This window comes from Heptranchias perlo, chromosome 5, assembly GCF_035084215.1.
Source record: "Heptranchias perlo isolate sHepPer1 chromosome 5, sHepPer1.hap1, whole genome shotgun sequence".
Taxonomy (NCBI): Eukaryota; Metazoa; Chordata; class Chondrichthyes; order Hexanchiformes; family Hexanchidae; genus Heptranchias; species Heptranchias perlo.
In genome coordinates this window covers 54,230,444-54,251,447 of record NC_090329.1, presented here as the reverse complement: position 1 = coordinate 54,251,447, position 21,004 = coordinate 54,230,444, and the positions used below count along the sequence as shown (strand labels likewise).

Genomic DNA, 21,004 nt, shown 5'->3' with positions numbered 1-21,004 from the left:
AAAAGATGTGATTTGTGTATTTGTTTTAAAATATTTGCTGACTCTTCAGCCATTTCCATTAATGGATATCACTCAACTAAATCACTCACTCCTATTTTTGTCAGATGAACATGAATTCTCATGGTTCTTAGATTAGGCAATTGTTTAAGTGGAAAACATTGCTTCAATGGCTTTGCCATTCTCTAAATTCAGCAGAGAAAATGTCCTGTTGTGATCTCTGAAATTTTGTTGTCTAAGGAGTACATCAAAATAAGTGAATAATATGGTCACTATGTTCGAAGAACTGGTTTTGGCTTTTCCTGATGAATTTAGGACACAAAGTTCTTAACATTTCAGATGGTAGGAAGGATACTCCTGTTCAGTTTGGTGTCAGCATTGAAATATTTCACTCAATGCTCTTTAGTGGTAACACTACCTGTATTTTGAGTGCACAAACACCTTCCATCAATACTGCACTTGAGTACCAGCCTAGCTTATGTACTTAAGTTTCGGAGAGGGACTTGAATCTCCACAACATTCTGCCTTGGAGGGAAGAATGCTACCATTGAGCCAATGCTAACGAATAATTATATAGTTACTTAGTGAGGAAGACATAGTGATCTGTTCATATTCATTCAGACATTCGGGATTCCGGCAGCACAATGTTTTTTCTGGCTGTGGAGCTTGTAGGAACTAATTTCAGTGTAATAGCATATTTATATTGTACCATTTCCAATAGCTCCTGGAATTTCAGCATTTACATTGTAGGTCGTTTCTAGCAGTAAGTATTACACGCCTTAAGTTAGCTTAAAAAATAATGCTTCTATGTAGATAGTAAAGCAAATGGAGGGGAGGGGGGGGGGTGTAATTGATTATTTAAAAAAATCCTCCAACTTATGGTATGCTTTTTCCATTTTAGAAGTTTAGGAACCGATTATCCAAGAAGCAGCCGATGGTAACCAGCGGCCTTCATTCTGTTCAAGGTAGATATTTGAAGTTGGGTGTTTGTCATTGCGGCACGGTGGCTTTTTCCAATTGGATGAACTGAGGAATTTACTAGAAAATGGTTTCATATTCGGCTCCCTGTACTGCTCCGACACGCAGCCTCCCTCCTCCGGGCGACTTCTCTCCCTGTTCGTTAAACCTCCTGGGACAATGGACGGGGCCGGCGGCGAGGAGAGGGACGTCACTGGGGTTTCTTGCAGTCGCCTAGCAACCACGCGCTCCTAGCAACGGAAACAACAGACTCTGAGGGAGAGTCTAGAAAGATCCGTGCCCGTGCCCGGCCTGCCCCCCCCCCCCCCTCCCCCCTCCCCCGGATTGAAGGAGACAGGCCCGGTACAGCCAGCCGGCCGGCCCGCCCACCACCACCATCATGTCGAAGGAACCCCTAAAGAAAGATGAGAAGGAGCCGTCCGCTCCCAGTTTGAACTCGGAAGATCCCGAAGAGAGGATCGCCGCCCGCCGGCTCCGGATCGCCAGGAGAATCGAGGAGAAGAAACGGTAAGAGCGGCGGATATAAGAAGCACCGGGGGACGAGTCCCGGCCGGCCGGCCGCCAGCCATCGGGCTGGTGTCTGATCCTCTGATAAACCAGAGCTTGCTGATTGCACCCGAGTAACGCTCCCCGTCGGCCGCCGCCGCCGCCCCTTCACGGTCAAATTGATTTGTGACCTGAGCTTTGTGCATCTCCAAAGCTCCCGCCGGACCTGCTGAAGGACTGTCTCTCTACAAGCCTCCTCCTTCCTTTTACCGTGACAATTATCTCAATGTTCACTCCATCCATCTGCATTGATTAACTTGCCCGTCATTTGCCTTTCTGTCCCCTTTTCATTGGATCGCCTTGCCCTGCCCCACCATTCTTAATCTTTCTTCAGAACTGCTTTTTTATATCCCTGTGTCTCTTAGGAGCACGAACGGGACTCTGTTTTCCCCGGGCTGATGAAGGGCAGACTACTACAAATAGATCGAAGGGACAATTTGTATTTTTGGAGAAAGAAAAGATTAAGGGGTGATTGAATTTTTAAAAATCCTTGGTGACGGTTCTCCCACAGTGCTGTTAGGAAGGGAGTTCCAGGATTTTGACCCAGCGACGATGAAGGAACGGCGATATATTTCCAAGTCGGGATGGTGTGTGACTTGGAGGGGAACCTGCAGGTGGTGTTGTTCCCATGTACCTGCTGCTCTTGTCCTCCTGGGTGGTAGAGGTCGCAGGTTTGGGAGGTGCTGTTGAAGAAGCCTTGGCGAGTTGCTGCAGTGCATCCTGTGGATGGTACACACTGCAGCCACAGTGCGCCGTGGTGAAGGGAGTGAATGTTTAGGGTGGTGGATGGGGTGCCAATCAAGTGGGCTGCTTTGTCCTGAATGGTGTCGAGCTTCTTAGTGTTGTTGGAACTGCACTCATCCAGGCAAGTGGAGAGTATTCCATCACACTCCTGACTTGTGCCTTGTAGATGGTAGAAAGGCTTTGGGGAGTCAGGAGGTGAATCACTCGCTGCAGAATACCCAGCTCCTGACCTGCTCTTGTAGCCACAGTATTTATATGGCTGGTCCACTTAAGTTTCTGGTCAATGGTGACCTCCAGGATGTCGAAGGTGGGGGATTCGGTGATGGTAATGCCGTTGAATGTCAAGGGGAGGTGGTTAGACTCTCTCTTGTTGGAGATGGTCATTGCCTGGCACTTGTCTGGCGCGAATGTAACTTGCCACTTATGAGCCCAAGCCTGGATGTTGTCCAAGTCTTTCTGCATGCGGGCACGGACTGCTTCATTATCTGAGGGGTTGTGAATGGAACTGAACACTGTGCAATCTTGAGCGAACATCCCCATTTCTGACCTTATGATGGAGGGAAGGCCATTGATGAAGCAGCTGAAGATGGTTGGGCCTAGGACACTGCCCTGTGGAACTCCTGCAGCAATGTCCTTGGCTGAGATGATTGGCCTCCAACAACCACACCATCCTCCTTTGTGCTAGGTATGACTCCAGCCACTGGAGAGCTTTCCCCCTGATTCCCATTGCCTTCAGTTTTACTCGGACTCCTTGGTGCCACACTCTGTCAAATGCTGCATTGATGTCAAGGGCAGTCACTCTCACCTCACCTTTGGAATTCAGCTCTTTTGTTCACGTTTGGACCAAGGCTGTAATGAGTTCTGGAGCCGAGTGGTCCCGGCGAACCCAAACTGAGCATTGGTGAGTAAGTGCCGCTTTATTGCACTGTTGACAACACCTTCCATCACTTTGCTGATGATTGAGAGTAGACTGATGGGGCGGTAATTGGCTGGATTGGATTTGTCCTGCTTTTTGTGGACAGGACATCCCTGGGCAATTTTCCACATTGTCGGGTAGATGCCAGTGTTGTAGCTGTACTGGAACAGTTTGGCTAGAGGCGCAGCTAGTTCTGGAGCTCAAGTCTTCAGCACTGCAGCTGGGATGTTGTCGGGGCCCATAACCTTTGCTATATCCAGTACACTCAGCTCTTTCTTGATATCACGTGGAATGAATCGAATTGGCTGAAGTCTGGCTTCTGTGATGGTGGGGATATTAGGAGGAGGCTGAGATGGATCATCCACTCGGCACTTCTGGCTGAAGATGGTTGCAAATGCTTCAGCCTTGTCTTTTGCACTCATGTGCTGGACTCTGCCATCATTGAGGATGGGGATGTTCACAGAGCCGCCTCCTCCCATTAGTTGTTTAATTGTCCACCACCTTTCATGACTGGGTGTGGCAGGACTGCAGAGCTTTGATCTGATCCGTTGGTTGTGGAATCGCTTAGCTCTATCTAAAGCATGTTGCTTCTGCTGTTTAGCATGCATGTAGTCCTGTGTTGTAGCTTCACCAAGTTGGTACCTCATTTTTAGGTACGCCTGGTGCTGCTCCTGGCATGCTCTTCTACATTCCTCAATGAACCAGGGTTGATACCCTGGCTTGTTGGTAATGGTGGAGTGAGGAATATGCCGGGCTGTGAGGTTACAGATTGTGCTGGAATACAATTCTGCTGCTGCTGATGGCCCACAGCGTCTCATGGTTGCCCAGTTTTGAGCTGCTAGATCTGTTCTGAATCTATCCCATTTAGCACGGTGGTAGTGCCACACAACACGTTGGCTGGTGTCCTCCGTGTGAAGATGGGACTTCATCTCCACAGGGACTGTGCGGTAGTCGCTCCTACCAATACAGTCATGGACAGATGCATCTGTGACAGGTAGATTGGTGAGGACAAGGTCAAGTAGGTTTTTCCCTCGTGTTGGTTTGCTCACCACCTGCCGCAGGCCCAGTCTGGCAGCTATGTCCTTCAGGACTTGGCCAGCTTGGTCAGTCGTGGTGCTACTGAGCCACTGTTGATGATGGACATTGAAGTCCCCTACCCAGAGTACATTATGTGTCTTTTCTACCCTCAGTGCTTCCTCCACATGGTGCTCAACATGGAGGAGGACTGATTCATCAGCTGAGGGAGGGCAGTAGGTGGTAATCACCAGAAGGTTTCCTTGCCCATGCTTGACCTGATGCCATGAGATTTCATGAGGTCCGGAGTCAATGTTGAGGACTCCCAGGGCCACTCCCTCCTGACTGTATACCACTGTACCGCCACCTCTGGTGGGTCTGTTCTGCTGGTGGGACAGGACATACCCAGGGAATTTTTTATTAAGATGGAAAGTGAAGTAGTCCAATCCGAAACTAGGGTCCTGAATCTAAACAAAGGAAACTACGAAGGTATGAGGAGTGAGTTAGCTATGATAGATTGGGAAACATCATTAAAAGGCATGATGGCGGATAGGTAATGGCTAACATTTTAGGAACGAATGCATGAATTGCAACAGTTATACATTCCTTTCTAGCGCAAAAACAGAAAAGGAAAAGCGGCCCAACCATGGCTAACAAGAAATTAAGGATAGTATTAGATCCAAAAAGGAGTCATATAAAGTTGCCAGAAAAAGTAGCAAGCTTGAGGATTGGGAGCAGTTCAGAATTCAGCAAAAAAGGACCAGGAGATTGATTAAGAGGGGAAAAATAAGGTATGAGAGTAAACTTGCAAGGAACATAAAAGTGGACTGTAAAAGCTTCTACAAGTAAGTAAAAAGGAAAAGATTAGTGAAGACAAATGTCAGAAACGGGAGAATTTATAATGGGAAACAAGGAAACGGCAGAACAATTAAACAAATACTTTGGCTCTGTCTTCACGGAAAAGTACACAAATAACTTCCCAGAAATGCTAGGGAACCAAGGGACTGGTGAGATGGAGGAATTAAAGGAAATTAGTATTAGTAAAAAAAAGTAGTGCTGGAGAAATTAATGGGACTGAAAGCCGATAAATTCCCAGGACCTGATAATCTGCATCCCAGAGTAGTAAAAGAGGTAGCCATGGAAATAGTGGATGCATATTGGTTGTCAACTTCCAAAATTCGATAGATTATGGAACAGTTTCTGCAGATTGGAGGGTGGCAAATGTAACCCCACTATTTAAAAAAAGGAGGGAGAGAGAAAACAGGGAACTATAGACCAGTTAGCCTAACATCAGTAGTAGGGAAAATGCTAGAGTCTATTATAATGGATGTGATAACAGGACACTTAGAAAATATCAAGGGGATTAGACAAAGTAAACATGGATTTATGAAAGGGAAATGGTGTTTGACAAACCTACTGGAGTTTTTTGAGGATGTAACTGGTAGAATAGATAAGGGAGAACCACTGGATGTGATTTATTTGGATTTTCAGATGGCCTTTGATATAGTCCCACATAAGAGGTTAGTGTGCAAAATTAAAGCACATGGTATTGGCGGTAATATACTGGCATGGATTGAAAATTGGTTAACAGACAGGAAACAGAGATTAGGAATAAATGGGTCTTTTTCAGGGTGGCAGGCAGTGACTAATCGGGTACCGCGGGGATCAGTGCTTGGGCCTCAGCTATTCACAATATATATCAATGATTTGGATGAGGGAACCAAATGTAATATTTCCAAGTTTGCTGACAACACAAAACTAGATGGGATCGTGAGTTGTGAGGAGGATGCAAAGAGGCTTCAAGGCGATTTAGACAAGTTGAGTGAGTTGCCAAATACATGGCAGATGCAGTATAATGTGGATAAGTATCCACTTTGGAAGGAAAAACAGAAAGGCAGAGTATTATTTAAATGGTGATAGATTGGGAAATGTTGATGTACAAAGGGACCTGGGTGTCCTTGTACACCAGTCACTGAAAGCAAACATGCAGGTGCAGCAAGCAGTAAGGAAGGCAAATGGTATGTTAGCCTTCATTGCAAGAGGATTTGAGTACAGGAGCAAGGATGTCTTACTGCAGTTATACAGGGCCTTGATGAGACCACACCTGGAGTATTGTGTGCAGTTTTGGTCTCCTTAACTAAGAAAGGATATACTTGCCATAGAGGGAGTGCAGCGAAAGTTCACCAGACTGATCCCTGGGATAGCAGGACTCTCATACGAGGAGAGATTGGGTCGACTCAGCCTGTATTCACTCGAGTTTAGAAGAATGAGAGGGGATCTCATTGAAACATATAAAATTCTGACAGGGCTAGACAGACTGGATGCAGGGAGGATGTTTCCCCTGGCTGGGACAACCAGAGGGGTCACACTCTCAGGAATCGGGGTAGGACATTTAGGACTGAGATGAGGAGAAATTTCTTGACTCGGGGTGGTGAACCTGTGGAATTCTCTATCACAGATGGCTGTGGAGGTCAAGTCACTGAATATATTTAAGAAGGAGCTCGATGGATTTCTAGACACAAATGGCTTCCAGGGGAATGGGGAGAGAGCGGGAATATGGTATTGAGATAGAGGATCAGTCATGATCATACTGAGGGACCTTCTGCTCCTATTTTCTATGTTTCTATGGATGGTGATGGAAGAGTCTTGGATGCTGGCTGAAAGGTATGGCTATATCAGGCTGTTGCTTGACTAGTCTGTGGGACAGCTCTCCCAATTTTGGTGAGAAGGACTTTGCAGGGTCGACATGGCTTTGTTTGCCTTTGTCATGTCCGGTGCCTCGTGGTCCGTCCGGTTTTATTCTTATTGTGACTTTCTGTGGTGAGATTGTACAACTGAGTGGCTTGCTAGGCCATTTCAGAGGCCGATTAGGAATCAACTACATTGCTGTGGGTCTGGAGTCACATATAGGTCAGACTGGGTAAGGACGGCAGGTTTCCTTCCCATAGGACATTAGTGAACCAGATGGGTTTTTATGACAATCCGGTAGTTTCACGGTCACCATTAGTGGTACTAGTTTTTTTAAATTCCAGATTTTATTTAATTAATTGAATTTAAATTCCCCAACTGTCGTGGCAGAATTTGAACTCTTGACTCTGGATTATTAGTCCAGGCCTCTGGATTACTAGTCCAGTAATATAACCACTATGCTCCTGTACCCTGCTGCCCTTGTCCTTCTAGGTGGTAGAGATTGTGAGTTTGGTAGGTGCTGTCGAAGAAGTCTTGGCGAGTTGCTGCAGTGCACCTTGTCGATGGTACACACTGCAGCCATGGTGCGCCGGTGGTGGATGGAGTGCCAATCAAGCAGGCTGCTTTGTCCTGGATGGTGTCGAGCTTCTTAAGTGTTGTTGGAGCTGCACTCATCCAGGCAAGTGGAGAGTATTCCATCATACTCCTGACTTGTGCCCTGTAGATGGTGGAAAGGCTTTGGAGAGTTAGAAGATGAGTCACTCGCCACAGAATACCCAGCCTCCGACCTGGTCTTGTGGTCACAGTATTTATATGGCTGGTCCAGTTAAATTAAAAACACCAGCGAAAAAAAGTTATCTGTTTTTAATACAACTGGACATTCTCTCTCTCTCTTTGCCTTTCGGGTCTCTTTCTCTCTCTGTCTTTGTAATCTGACCCATTGTGTATTCAGTATACTGGAATGTAATGTTTTCCGTGGCTAACCTGTCTGAACACCAATGGCACCTTTGATTGCTGTGATCGTCTCCCAGCTGAGATGTGATAGGGGGCAGTTGGAAAGATTATCTGTAATCACCAGGCATTGTTCTCTGACTATATATGCTATGTGTTTTTAGAACCCTTCACTCACCTGATGAAGGAGGTAAGCTCCGAAAGCTTGTGATTTAAAATAAAACTGTTGGACTATAACCTGGTGTTGTGCAAGTCCTTACATCATTGAGGATGGGGGATGTTCACGGAGCCCTCTTCTCCCGTTAGTTGTTTAATTGTGCACCACCATTCACGACTGGATGTGGCAGGACTGCTGTGCTTTGATCTGATCCGTTGGTTGTGGGATCGCTTAGCTCTGTCTGTAGCATGCTGCTTCCGCTGTTTAGCATGCATGTCGTCCTGTGTTGTAGCTCCACCAGGCTGGCACCTCATTTTTAGGTACGTCTGGTGCTGCTCCTGGCATCCTCTTCTGGATCGGTAGGGTTTAAATGACTACAGTAGGAGCTCTGTGTTTCTGAGCTAGTTGATACCAGCTTGGGTGATGGTATCGGTGCCATAGTTGCCCTCAAGCATTGTGGACTACCATTTTATTATATTCACTTTGGAACCTTCCGGCTCAACATTGATTTCAATAACTTCAGATCATAACCACCGCTTCCATTTTTTCAGTTAGCTAGTGCTGGTAATGGTTCTGCTGCTGCCATTTACAGCCACTCATGATCAATCTTTTGTTTCTTAAGCTGTCGCATTATCACCTACCTGGCCTTGCACCATCATCCCTTTTGTCATTTAATCACTGGTGCCCTCCACCCTATCACAGGCCTTCTGTTTTGTTCTTTCCTCCCCTCCCCTCCCCACCCCCTTTCCCTGTGTCTGTCCTTGCTCAAAAACTTTAACTCTTTTAACATCTTCCGAAAGGTCTTTGGCCTGAAATGTTAACTCTGTTTCTTTCTCCATAGATGCTGCCTGACTTGCTGAGCTTCTCCAGCATTTTCTGTTTTTATTTCAGGCTTCCAGCATCCGCAGTATTTTGCTTTTGATTTTATTATTTATATGGTTGTTGTAGGGATCTATTAAGGAGGCACTCACAAGGGGTAAAACAGTTGTTTATAGTTGAAGCGCAATAGCATTGCTTGATTCACAGGAAATAAATAAGGTAATTTAACATATTTTATATCATGCCTTCACTCTTTTTAGTTAATAATAGATAATGACAGTGATTTAAGACTGTTATTCAGTGTAGCTTTCATGACCTTACCTTAGTGGATTATAAACTTTAGAAGAATCCAGAGATTGAATTTCAGCCTTCAAACATTCATATATTTGTTGTACTATATTGTACATGTAGAATAATTTATATAATAAAATCCAACTTTCTTTCATGGGTTGTGCAGATGAATTGGTATGGGTGATCTAGCTGAATGTAATGTTTAACCTGAAGATTTTACAGTATCCTGTGATATCCTGTGAGATATTTACGTTTAAAAAAAAAATTAGGCAGAAGATGGGTAAAAATATTATGGAGGATTAGGAAATGGTAGATATGGAGAGTTCATCTTGCACAACAATTTCCACAAATTAAGGCTGTGACGAAATTCCAGATCAGATCATTTTAATGTGGGGATCTCTAAAACGCAAGCAGGGATTAGTAATTTAGTATTGTGAAGAAACTCAAAGAACTAAATGTAATTAACCGGATGGATACCTGCTAAAATCTGCAAGGAAATGAAAGTAAATAGGCTTGGCCCTGTTTAATATTTGAGGAGTAAAAGAAGTGAAGCACAAACTTGGAAATTCTGATCGGATAGCTTAACATCTATATTGGGAAAAATGCTTGACAGCATTATACTTGAGTACAGACCACAATCAATAATACCGTTTATTTAGAAACAATATATCAAACCATACAAATTTCTGGAATTCTTTGTGGATTAAACTAAAACTAATGATCAAGAATAGTAATTCTCTTGGATTTTCAGAAGGGATTTTAAAAAGTTCTCCATTCAAAACTTATTGAAAAAGGAAATATGTTCATAATGAAGGAGTATACATTAGCAGTGCTGCAAAATATTTGATTATTGCAAATCTCCAGATAGTATATTGATGTATCAACACAATCAAATACTAAAATGCATCTTCAGTGCATTTGACTGTAAGACAAAACAAGTTGTTCTGACCTTGTATAGATCACTGCTACTCCTGCACATACCTCTGATCACTTAAGAGCAATAAATCCTAGAAACTGATCATTTCCAAGCTCTTTTAAACTTAGACAGTTCATAATCAGTGAGTGATCAGCATGTGTTCCATTTACAAGATGGAAGTGCCAATGAATAACAATGTCCCGTTTGTTTAAAATCTTTGTATGTACTGCAATTGGTTTTATTTTCTGTTGCAAGATAATTTTCTAGTATGTATGAGAGTAGTTATTGCTTGATTATGCTATCACATTGCTGCCTGGCACAAGTTTAAACTCTACGGGGTAGAGTTTCCGCTTTGGGCATAATTGGGAAATTGCACCCCAAATGCGCTCAAAATTGCACTAGTTAGGTTACAGTTCAAGTTTCTACTAAAATTAATTTGCATAATCACAAATGTAAAATTTTCCATGAACCTGCGCAATCGGGCAGCATAAAAGAACATAATCGTTTATTTTTTTCTTTCCATTAAAAACTAGACCTTGACATATTTATGAGTGGTAACCTGGTGCAGTTTTATTAAGTCAGCTGAAAGTGGGTTTATCACCAAAAATAAGCATTTTTAATAGAATCATAGAAGTTACAACATGGAAACAGGCCCTTCGGCCCAACATGTCCATGTCGCCTAGTTTATACCACTAAGCTAGTCCCAATTGCCTGCAATAGATAAATGTGTCCAGTCCTCCACCTGTGAATAATTTGATTTAAAATGATTGAAAATGACTTAAAAATCTATATTGAACCATTTAATAGTTTCATTGGTGTACACTAGTCAGTTTCTTAGTAAATTAAATATTTTTTTGATATGAAAATTTTTTTTAAAAATGCCTCCTGGTGCCTAAGAAAATAAGCCCAATTTGAAGACCCTTGACGGATCCTCGCAATGTTGACCTGGGGGCGTGGCCAGTTTTGTGGGTGGGGCCTGATCTGGGCAAATTGAATCTTGAACCAGCGTAAAAGATCACTGAAAACACGAACACAAGTGGTTTTGGGCGTAACTCACGTTTAAAATTCCCCAATGTTTTGTACTGGTTCAACCGATTCTGCCCGGATTGCTCTGATATTACTGGTATAAACTAGTGGAAACTCTATGCCTACGTATTTTTGAAATTTTCTTTTGTGAATTTTTGTGCTCATCAAGATGAGAATGTCTGTGTTGATGAACAGGATACTTTTCTACTTTTGGTGCCCATTGTTAGCATCAAGCACTGTCAAACCAGATATAAGATGGAGCAATGCAGACAGTGTGATGGTGCCTCTGCTTCCCATCAACAGTGTATCTCCGTGTCAGCAGCACCCTTTTACCACAGCAGTAGTGCAAATTTTTCCATTTTCCATATAAACCATCCTTGTGGCTGCTCTGATTGAGATTAGCAAGATTAGTGCACTTTACTATGGAGCTGAACCCACTACAAAGTGAATTAAAACAGCCCATGATCATTTCAAATAGGACCCATAAAGCCTGTAGAGAGTGAAGTCTTTAATCTCATCAATCTGGCTAGATTGGAATCCAGGCCCTGGAGATGATGGTATGCTAATGTACTGCTTTCAACATTTAATGTTATCCACTGGGGAAGTTGGAAATCTCATTATCAGTGAGACTGCACAGCTGTGCACCTACTGAAGTCTGACCTTAGTATCACAGTTTACATGCAATAATCTTGCTCTTTCAAGCTTAATAATGATGTGTAATATATATGTGATAATGTAGCATGTAGTAGAAATAAATCCTAATATCACTTCTGGTCAAATGTATAAATCTGAAAATTGGAATTTGCAGTATTAGACCTATCATACAATAATCAACTGAGATTTAATAAATCAAAAGTATCATCAGTTTTCAGTCAAGATTCACAAGCAAAAAGTACTGTTAGTTTAATTTCTCTTTATTTCTGGAATCCATTCTGTAAACAGCAACAGCATAAATTTATTTTCACATTAGGAACCAAACATCTAATAAACTAGAATGAAATGTAACCTGCCCAGTTGAATATGGTTTATGTTATTTCGATTGTTATTGTACAATAGCTTTAGAAGTAGCATTCTGTTTTAATGATGATGCAGTGGTTTTATTTGTGTAGTCACTTACATGGAGAATATGATACACTATCCTGAATGTTGTAGGCATAGTATGGTACCACTTCCAGTCACATTTCCGTCTCTCTGGAGGTTAACTCTATTAGTGTAGTTGGAACCCTTTAGTCATAAAAGAATTTCATTACATCAAAATTTGCTTTACATATCAGGAGTCAGTTGATTGCTGCTGGTTTATAGTGTGAAATGGAGAAAGTTGTGACATTTGGATTTTGAATGGCAGCTTTGGATTCCAAGTTGACAATTTCACTATTGGGATTATACAGTTGATTACTAAATTACCTATATATTGCAATATTAGGGAAAATGTTCCTGTGTCTGCTCTCAGGTGCACTGAATGCTTGGGTGAGGCGAATATCGGAAAATCAGGCGGGTTGAAGCGCATGCCCATAAAGGAAATGATTTTCTTGCATTTAATGGAAAGAAAATTGAATAGATTCTTTGCAGGTGTGCGTTCTGACCCACCCAATTTACCGATATTTTCTGCACCCAGATGATCCTGTAATCTTCCCAATAATGTTTTGTCTATCAAATTTTTAAAAATTACGTAATAAATGAAGGATGTATCAAATAATTTTCCAGGGATGCCCAAGGTATAGGTGATGGTGTTGAAGAAGAGGACAAAGAGGACAGGAGTAAAAGCTGCAAGCAGGTTGAGGACTCGCATCAGGTCAGCCATTTAATGTTAACACACAGCTGTCCATGTTCACCCTCCAGTCTTCTCTTATCTTCAGCTTGATACTGCACACAGAGTTCATTACTCAGTCATAGAACATTGATTCTGTTGTGAAAGACTTTTTCGGTATAGGAAAAGTGAAAGAAAACGTGTACCATTGTAATTTCTCCCCCATTGACGTTGAATCTGTAGTGTTACGTTGTATCTGATGATGCATTACTCTCTGATTAATTCTGCTTGCCTCCATTTGTCCTTTACCCAGCAGATTGGGCAGCAGTTCTTTGCTCAGCCCATTCTAAACATGCTTAATGTTGGGGAAACCCATTATTACCTGGTGGATGTCAGTAATGTAGTAAGAATTTTTACTGTTATCATTCTGGGCCCCAAGAGGAAAATTACCAATAGGAATACCAAAAAGAATAAAATTGGACAAAGTAAAGTGATACAATAAACTCTAGGCTTTTTTTTTTAAAGAAGCCTGATTTTGTTTGTTCATTTTGTACAGAATCTGAAAAAGATCTGTATGGGGAGAAAAAAGGGAAAAGCCAGAGTTCACTCTATTTAGCAGTGAACCTATGGCAGTAATTGTCACGACTCTGATGGACCATTGCATGTATTCAAACATTATTTCATGTTCACTGTACTCTGGTCCCATATTGAAAAAGCTTCTCAAGTAGGCTTTTGATAAATTGTGTCAGTCAAATTCTCTTTTACTGTAACTTTAATAAATATTAATTTCTATGCTTTAAGCACAGATCACTGACCAGTTGCTCTGTTACCTTCATTTTGAGTTCTGCCTCAGAGACTAGGCATTTAGAATAAATGAAGATGTTTAGAAGAGAATGAAAGTCCAGGGGGATACCTTTTTCTTTTAAGTACTCCCCTTTTTATAGAAAAAAATAATAGTTCTTTTTAAATTTCTTTTAAAAAATGTCAATATTGTAGTTGATATAGAGACGTCCTGAGTCGGGTCTCCATCCCTGGTAGACCACCTAGTAACCCAGAGCAACTCCATTACAAAATGCAGAGGGTGTGACTTCAAATCAGCCTGAGAGCCGTTGTGGAATTGTCCAACCATGGGATAAGATGCTACTGTATGGGAAACCTACCTTCTGAGCCAGACAGAGTGGCGCTTGGATTGGCCTGAGGTCACCACTTGCACTGTTTGCTGTGGAGCTGCTTCATGACGTGGAGATCATGCACAGTTGTTGATGGTACTGGACTAGCTAGTGGGCAGTGAGACCCTACTTGAGGGTCTCCATGCCAGTGATAAAATTGCTTCTTTTTTAAAAAAATGAAGGGAATTGAAGATGAGACAATTATTTTATATTTATCATAAAAAGATGGAATACTCCCCAAGACTTTCCTTCCCAATAATGAAAATTCTTGGAATTAGAAAGGCCACTCGGTCCATCATGCTTACTTCTTCCACAAACAAAACACAATCTCCTCTGTTATGGTCTTTCAAAGGAAAAATCTTGACCGTCTGATTTCTACTGGAAAAACTTGCAGAAAACATTAATAAAGTTATACTCAGCAAGACTGGTACTTGACTCCTTGGTCTTTTTCTTGGGTATTACAAACTATATACCTGAGTAATGTCTTTTACTTACCTTTTACAACCTTAGTTCCTTTGATGCCCTGGAGGTATTTCACCAGTGATAAGTTATAGGAATAAAAACAGTACCTAAAAGGACAGAATCACACTTGTATCATAACCCAAAATATTGACCTATCCTTTTGATGGATCTGCTGTGTATTTCTAGCATTTTTTGTTTTCAATTCAAAATTGTAACATTCACTTTTTTTAATTTCAAAGTTTTAGCAATTCTTTTGCAAGTGTGAATAATTACAATAGTGTTTCTAAGTAATGACCAGTCCGTAAAATAATGTGGGCACAACTAATCATTGATAAGACATTCTGTTGCTGAGTGGTTCTGATAGCACACTACATTTATCTTTAAATTAATTGTGTAACATTGCACCCACTGTTTCAGGCTGAAATGGACTGTTTGTTTTCTCAGCCTCCTATTTGACCCTGAGATGAGCTTCTGACACCATATCCTCTCCATCACAAATACTGTCTTCTTTCGCCTCCTTAATATTGCCTGTCTCTGCCCCTGCCTCAACCCATCTGCTGCTGAAACCCTCATCCATGCTTCTGTTACCTCCAGAATCGACTATTGCAATGCTCTCCCGGCCGAACTCGCATCCTCCAAAACTCTGCTGCCCATATCCTAACCTGCACCAAGTCCTGCTCACCCATCATCCCTGTGCTCGCTGACCTACATTGGCTTCCGGTCCACTATTGCCTAAAATTTAAAACGATCATCCTCGTGTTCCAATCCCTCCATGGCCTCGCCCCTCCCTAGCTCTGTAATCTCCTCCAGCCTTACAATCCCCCGAGAGTTCTGCATTCATCCAACTCTGGTCTCTTACACATCCTCCTCTCTTTTTTTACCCACCATTGGTAACCGTGTCATCTAGGCCCTAAGCTCTGGAATTCTCTCCCTAAACCTCACCATCTCTCCTCCTTAAGAACCTCCTTAAAACCTACCTCTTTGTCCAAGTTTTTAGTCACCCGCTCCTAATATCCCCTGCTTTGATTACGCTTCTGTAAAGCCTTGGGACGTTTTCCTATGTTAAATGCACTCTATAATTGTATGTTGTTGTTGATCACTGGATTTTATTGTGTCAGCAATTGTGGCTTTTCGAATGTGTGAAACCAGTAAGGAACCGAAATAGGGAATATGTGTTAAATGGAAACATTATGATCGGGAAGGGGCTTGGGGGTTATTGTGGAAAAATTTGTTTATACCATCAGTCCAGTGTATGGCTGGAGTGCAAAATTAAATAAACTATTGGGTCGCATTAACAAAGGGATAGAATACAAATTAAAACAGCTAATATTACTGTGTAAGGCACTGGTTAAAGCCCATCTGGAATACTGTGCGCAATATTGGCCATTACATCATACGAAGGATATTATTGCCTTCAAGATGGTGCAGTGTGGAGCACCAAAAATGATGTCTGGTATCAGAAAATGTTGGCGTCAACTAGCAGGCCACTCCGATGGCACAGAAGTGAGATATCCATACATAATCTTTTTACAAACCATTAATTTTAAACAACTGGAAAATGGTTCAAACAGATTACAACAGCTGTTTGGACCTACTCTTGGAGGAAATCTATCGTATGTAATATGAATTGTTTTCAAATCTGGATTTTGGTACTGGTTTTCCCCAGTCTTCAGTAGAGTAATGTTGAGTGTGAAAAGTGTGGAAATAAAAATGTATTGTTTTGAAAAACTTTATATTGAACTTTCCATTTAGTTAACCCAAAAGCTAAATTATTTTTTTGTGCTGTAACTACTTATTTTGGTCAGTACAATGAATTCCAAAAATATTTGTGCAATATAGGAGCATTGTCTTCATGAAAAAGTGTTTTACAACCTTTTTTCATTGTTTTCTCACTCAGGTTGAATCAGATATTATGCAGCCTCACTGTCCTGTTTGACTCTGGCCCCATATCTTATCCATCAACAAGGCTGCCTATTTTCACCTCCTGCAATATTGCTTGCCTCCACCCTTACCTCACCCCATTGCTACTAAAGCCCTTACCCACATTTTCTTTACCTCGGGACTCAACTTCTCTAATGCCCTCCTTCTTGGCCTCCTGTAACTCATGCAAAACTGTGCTGCCCATATCCCACACTAAAGCCTGCTTAGCCATCACTCCTGTGCTCGCTGACCTCTGTTAGTTCTTTGTCCCCCAGTACATTACATTCAAAATCCTGTCTTTCTTTACAAATTCCACCATTTCTTTGCTCCATCCTATTACTACCACATCCTACTGCGCTACATCCCAGGACTCTGACTCTGGCCTCATGTGCCACTCCTCTTCTGCCACATACATAAAATACATCGAGGTTATAATACGGAAAGAGGCCAACCAGTCAATGTTGGCATTTACCCTCCATGCGAATAAATAGTCCTAATACCATTTTACACCCTGTTCCCATATCCTTTCATCTCTTTTTCTTTCATCCATCAATCCAACCTTATCTTGAATGTTCCCTTAGTTGCTGCCTCAACTACTAACCTTGGAAGCGAATTCCATATTCTCACAATTCTGTGTAAATAAGTTTCTCTTGCTCTCTGTTCTAAATCTTTTACATTTAATGTTGTATCTCTCTCATTCTAGACCCCTTCAACTACCAGAAACGGTCTGCTTCTGTCTACGTTGCCCCATCCTTTCACAAGTTAACCCAAAAGCACAATTTTAAACACTTCTACCATATCACTCTGTAATCTGTATTGTTCTGATGAAAAAAGCCTAAATTTTCAAGTCTTCATATTTGAATTTTCTCATTCCAGACAGCACCCTAGTGCATCTGCATTGTACACTTGCCATTGCCCCAACACCCTTCCAATAGTGTGGAGTCCAGAACTGCACACATTACTCCAACTGTGGTCTTATATAGTTTCATCATTACATCTCAACTTTTATATTCAATACCTCTTGTGATGAAACCTATAATGCCATTAGCTTTTTTATGGCCTGATCAACCTGAGGTGTTGCCTTTTATGTCCTGGAACCTGTACCCTGAAAACCCTTTGCTTTTGTACAGCACCGAGCCTACTTCCATTCAGAGTATAATTACTGCTTGTTTTTTTTCCCCAAATCACCGCATTCTGAACTGACATTGAATTCCATCTGCCACTTTTTAGCGCATTCTCCCATCTCACTAATATCCCTTTGCAGCTTTTGGTCTTCTAAAGAATACCTCCTGTTTTGGTAACATCTGCAGATTTCAACACCACTCTTCCTACAACAACAATGACGACAACTTGCATTTATATAGCGCCTTTAATGGAGTAAAAAGTCCCAAGGTGCTTCACAGAGCGTCATCAAACAAAATTTCACACCAAGCCACATAAGGAGGTATTTGCACAGATGAGGGTCAAAGAGGTACTTTTTAAGGAGCGCCTAAAAGGAGGAGAGAGAGGTGGAAAGGTTTAGGGAGGGAATTCCAGAGCTTAGGACCTAGGCAGCTGAAGGCACAGCTGCCAATGTGGGGCGATTAAAATTGGAGATGTGCAAGAGGCCAGGATTGGAGGAGCGCAGAGTTCTCAGACGGTTGTAGAGCTGGAGGAGGTTATAGAGATAGGGAGGGGCGAGGCCGTGGAGGGATTTGAAAACAAGGATGAGAATTTTTAAATCACAGTGTTCCCGGACTGGGAGCCAATGTAGGTCAGCGACCACAGGGGTAATGGGAGAACGGGACTTGGTGCAAGTTAGGATACGGACAGCAGAGTTTTGAATGAGCTCAAGTTTATGGAGGGTGAAAGATAAGAGGCCAGCCAGGAGATCATTGAAATATTCCAGACTGAAGGTAACAAAGGCACGGATGAGGGTTTCATCTGCAGATGAGCTGAGGCAGGGTCGGAGACGGGCGATATTACAAAGATGGAAGTAGGCAGTCTTGGTGATAGAGCGGATATGTGGTTGGAAGCTCATCTCGGGGTCCATAAGACCATAAGAGATAGGAGCAGGAGTAGGCCATTCGGCCTCTCGAGCCTGCTCCGCCATTCAATGAGATCATGGCTGATCTGATTTTTACCTCAACTCCACTTTCCCGCATTTTCCCCATATCCTTTGACTCCCTTGCTGATCAAAAATTTGTCTAACTCAGCCTTGAATGTATTCAATGACTCAGCCTCCACAGCTTTTTGGGGTGAAGAATTCCAAAGATTCACGACCCTCTGGGAGAAGAAATTCCTCATCATTTTCGTCTTAAACTGGTAACCCCTTATTCTAAGACTGTGCACCCTAGTTTTAGATTCTCCCATGAGGGTAACATCCTCTCAGCATCTACCCTATCAAGTCCCCTCAAATAGAATGCCACGGTTGCGAACGGTCTGGTTCGGCCTCAGACAGTGACAAGGGAGAGGGATAGAGTCGGTGGCTAGGGAATGGAGTTTGCAGTGGGGTCCAAAGACAATGGCTTTGGTCTTCCCAATATTGAAATTACTGATATATGCAGTAAACAGAAGTGCTCCAGAACTGAACCCTGTGGGACACCACTAACTATTTCCAATCACTGAAAAACTGCCTTTAACCCTTAATCTGTTTTTTCCCTTCTACTCAATTTTTAATCCAGTTTGCTGTTCTCCTAATCCCAGATCCTTAATCTTCTCTGGTAATCTCCTGAATGGTACTTTGTCAAAGGCTTTCTTAAAACCCATAAACACTACATCCACTGCATTTGCCCCATTTACCACATCTGTTGCCTCCTCAAAGAATTCTATGAAGTTTGTCAAGTATGATCAACGCTTTTGAAATCCATCCTGGTTACTTCTAAATATTTTCTCTTTATCTAGGTACGTTCTAATTTCATCCTTAATTATGTACACTAATATTTTCCCTACCACAGATATTAAACTAACTGGCCTGTAATTACCTGGATTAGCTCTGTCTCCCGTTTTAAAAATGGGTATTATATTGAACGTTCTCCAGTTGTCTGGCACACATCCACATTCGGTAGAGCCCTGTAATATAATTTCTAGGGCTTCGGTAATTTCCACCTTAATTGTTTTTAGCGCTACTCTGCAGAGCTTCCACCCTGTACCACTCCTTGTTGCTACTTTCCGCACTCCCTTTAAAAGACTCCATAAAACTAGTTCTTCAACCATGCTTTGTCACCTCTCTCAACTCTTCGCTACTGTTTGACATCTGTTTCTCATTTGTGAAGCTTCTTGGGAAGTTTTCTACTTTAAAGGTCCTTTATATATGAATGTTGTTCTCATGTCATTTGTGGAAGGCAATGTGAGGTACTTTAATTTGGAATTCTGTGCTTGGATTAGGCTTGCTATCATAAGGGATTGACGGTTTGTTTTAATTTTTAAAGAGACTGATTAAATTGAAAAGCGATGGAACAGCATTGGTCACTAATGTACAAGTTGCTGAAGATTCTAGGGAGGTGCAGAGGAGAACCAAAGAAAGAGAAGTGGAAAAGCAAAGGTGAGTCAATTATACTGTCTTTATATGCTGCCATTTGTGCCAGTAATACATTGATGTTTTGGAATTGTTGGTGGGAAAAGACCCAGATTTGCCCCTTACTTTTACCAGTTTGAAGACAGTTGGGATATACTTCCACAAAAAAAAGACTCTCCAGTACCTTGCCTTAAGTGACCATTCTTCATACGAGCTTGGACAGTGAATGATAACAGGCTTTTTCACAATGGTAACCATTGCAGCTGAACCTACCCCTGCCCTCACCTCTCCCTCACCTCTCCCTCACACACATGCAGTTCCAGCACTGGTTCCTTGATAGCATCCAGGAATAGGAACTCTGGCTGGTTATTGTCCCCTAAGGATAACCAGATTGTGTCAGGAAGGGACAGAGCGTACCAATAAAAGACAACAAATAGGGTCCGGGTAAGAAAAAATGGTAATAAGACAAATAGGGCCATAATACAAAAAAATGTTAAGATGTCTAAATGTGTTAAGAAGACAAATCTAAAGGCACTGTATCTGAATGCACAAAGCATTCGTAATAAGGTTTTAATTAACACGAAATTAACAGCGCAAAAAGATGTAAACGGATAGGATATAATAGCAATTACAGAGACATGGCTGCAGGGTGACTAGACTGGGAGCTGAATATCCGAGGGTATTCGATATTTAGGAAGGACAGGCAAAAAGGAAAAGGAGGTGGGGTGGCGTTTAGTAAAAGATGAAATCAGAGCAATAGTGAGAAAGGATATTGGCTCAGAAAATCAAGATGTAGAATCAGTCCGGGTGAGTTAAGAAGCACCAAGGGGCAGAAAACACTGGTGGGAGTTGTCTATAGGCCTCCAAACAGTAGTGGTAATGTAGGGGATGGGATCAAACAGGAAATTAAAGATGCATGTAACAAGGGTATTACAGTAATCATGGGTGACTAAAATCTGCATATAGACTGGCCAAACCAGTTAGCAATAATACTGTGGCGGATGAATTCCTGGAGTGTGTATGAGATGGTTTATTAGACCAGTATGTTAAGGAGCCAACCAGGGAATAGGCTATCCTAGATTGGGTATTGTGCAATGAGACGGGGTTAATTAATAATCTTGTTGTGCGGGGTCCTTTAGGGAAGAGTGACCATAACATGATAGAATT

General features: G+C 42.1%; 1 protein-coding gene across 1 annotated transcript in view; it reads left to right on the top strand.

Annotated features, from left to right (window-relative positions):
• Positions 1 to 1,258: 1,258 nt before the first annotated feature.
• Positions 1,259 to 21,004, top strand: part of drc1 (dynein regulatory complex subunit 1 homolog (Chlamydomonas)) — an 88,340-nt gene continuing 68,594 nt past the window's right edge. The window contains exons 1-3 of the mRNA XM_067984369.1: positions 1,259 to 1,482; positions 12,748 to 12,835; positions 19,752 to 19,864. Of these exons, the coding sequence (XP_067840470.1) occupies positions 1,355 to 1,482; positions 12,748 to 12,835; positions 19,752 to 19,864 (329 nt within the window). The 5' untranslated portion in view covers positions 1,259 to 1,354. The remainder of the gene's footprint in view (positions 1,483 to 12,747; positions 12,836 to 19,751; positions 19,865 to 21,004) is intronic.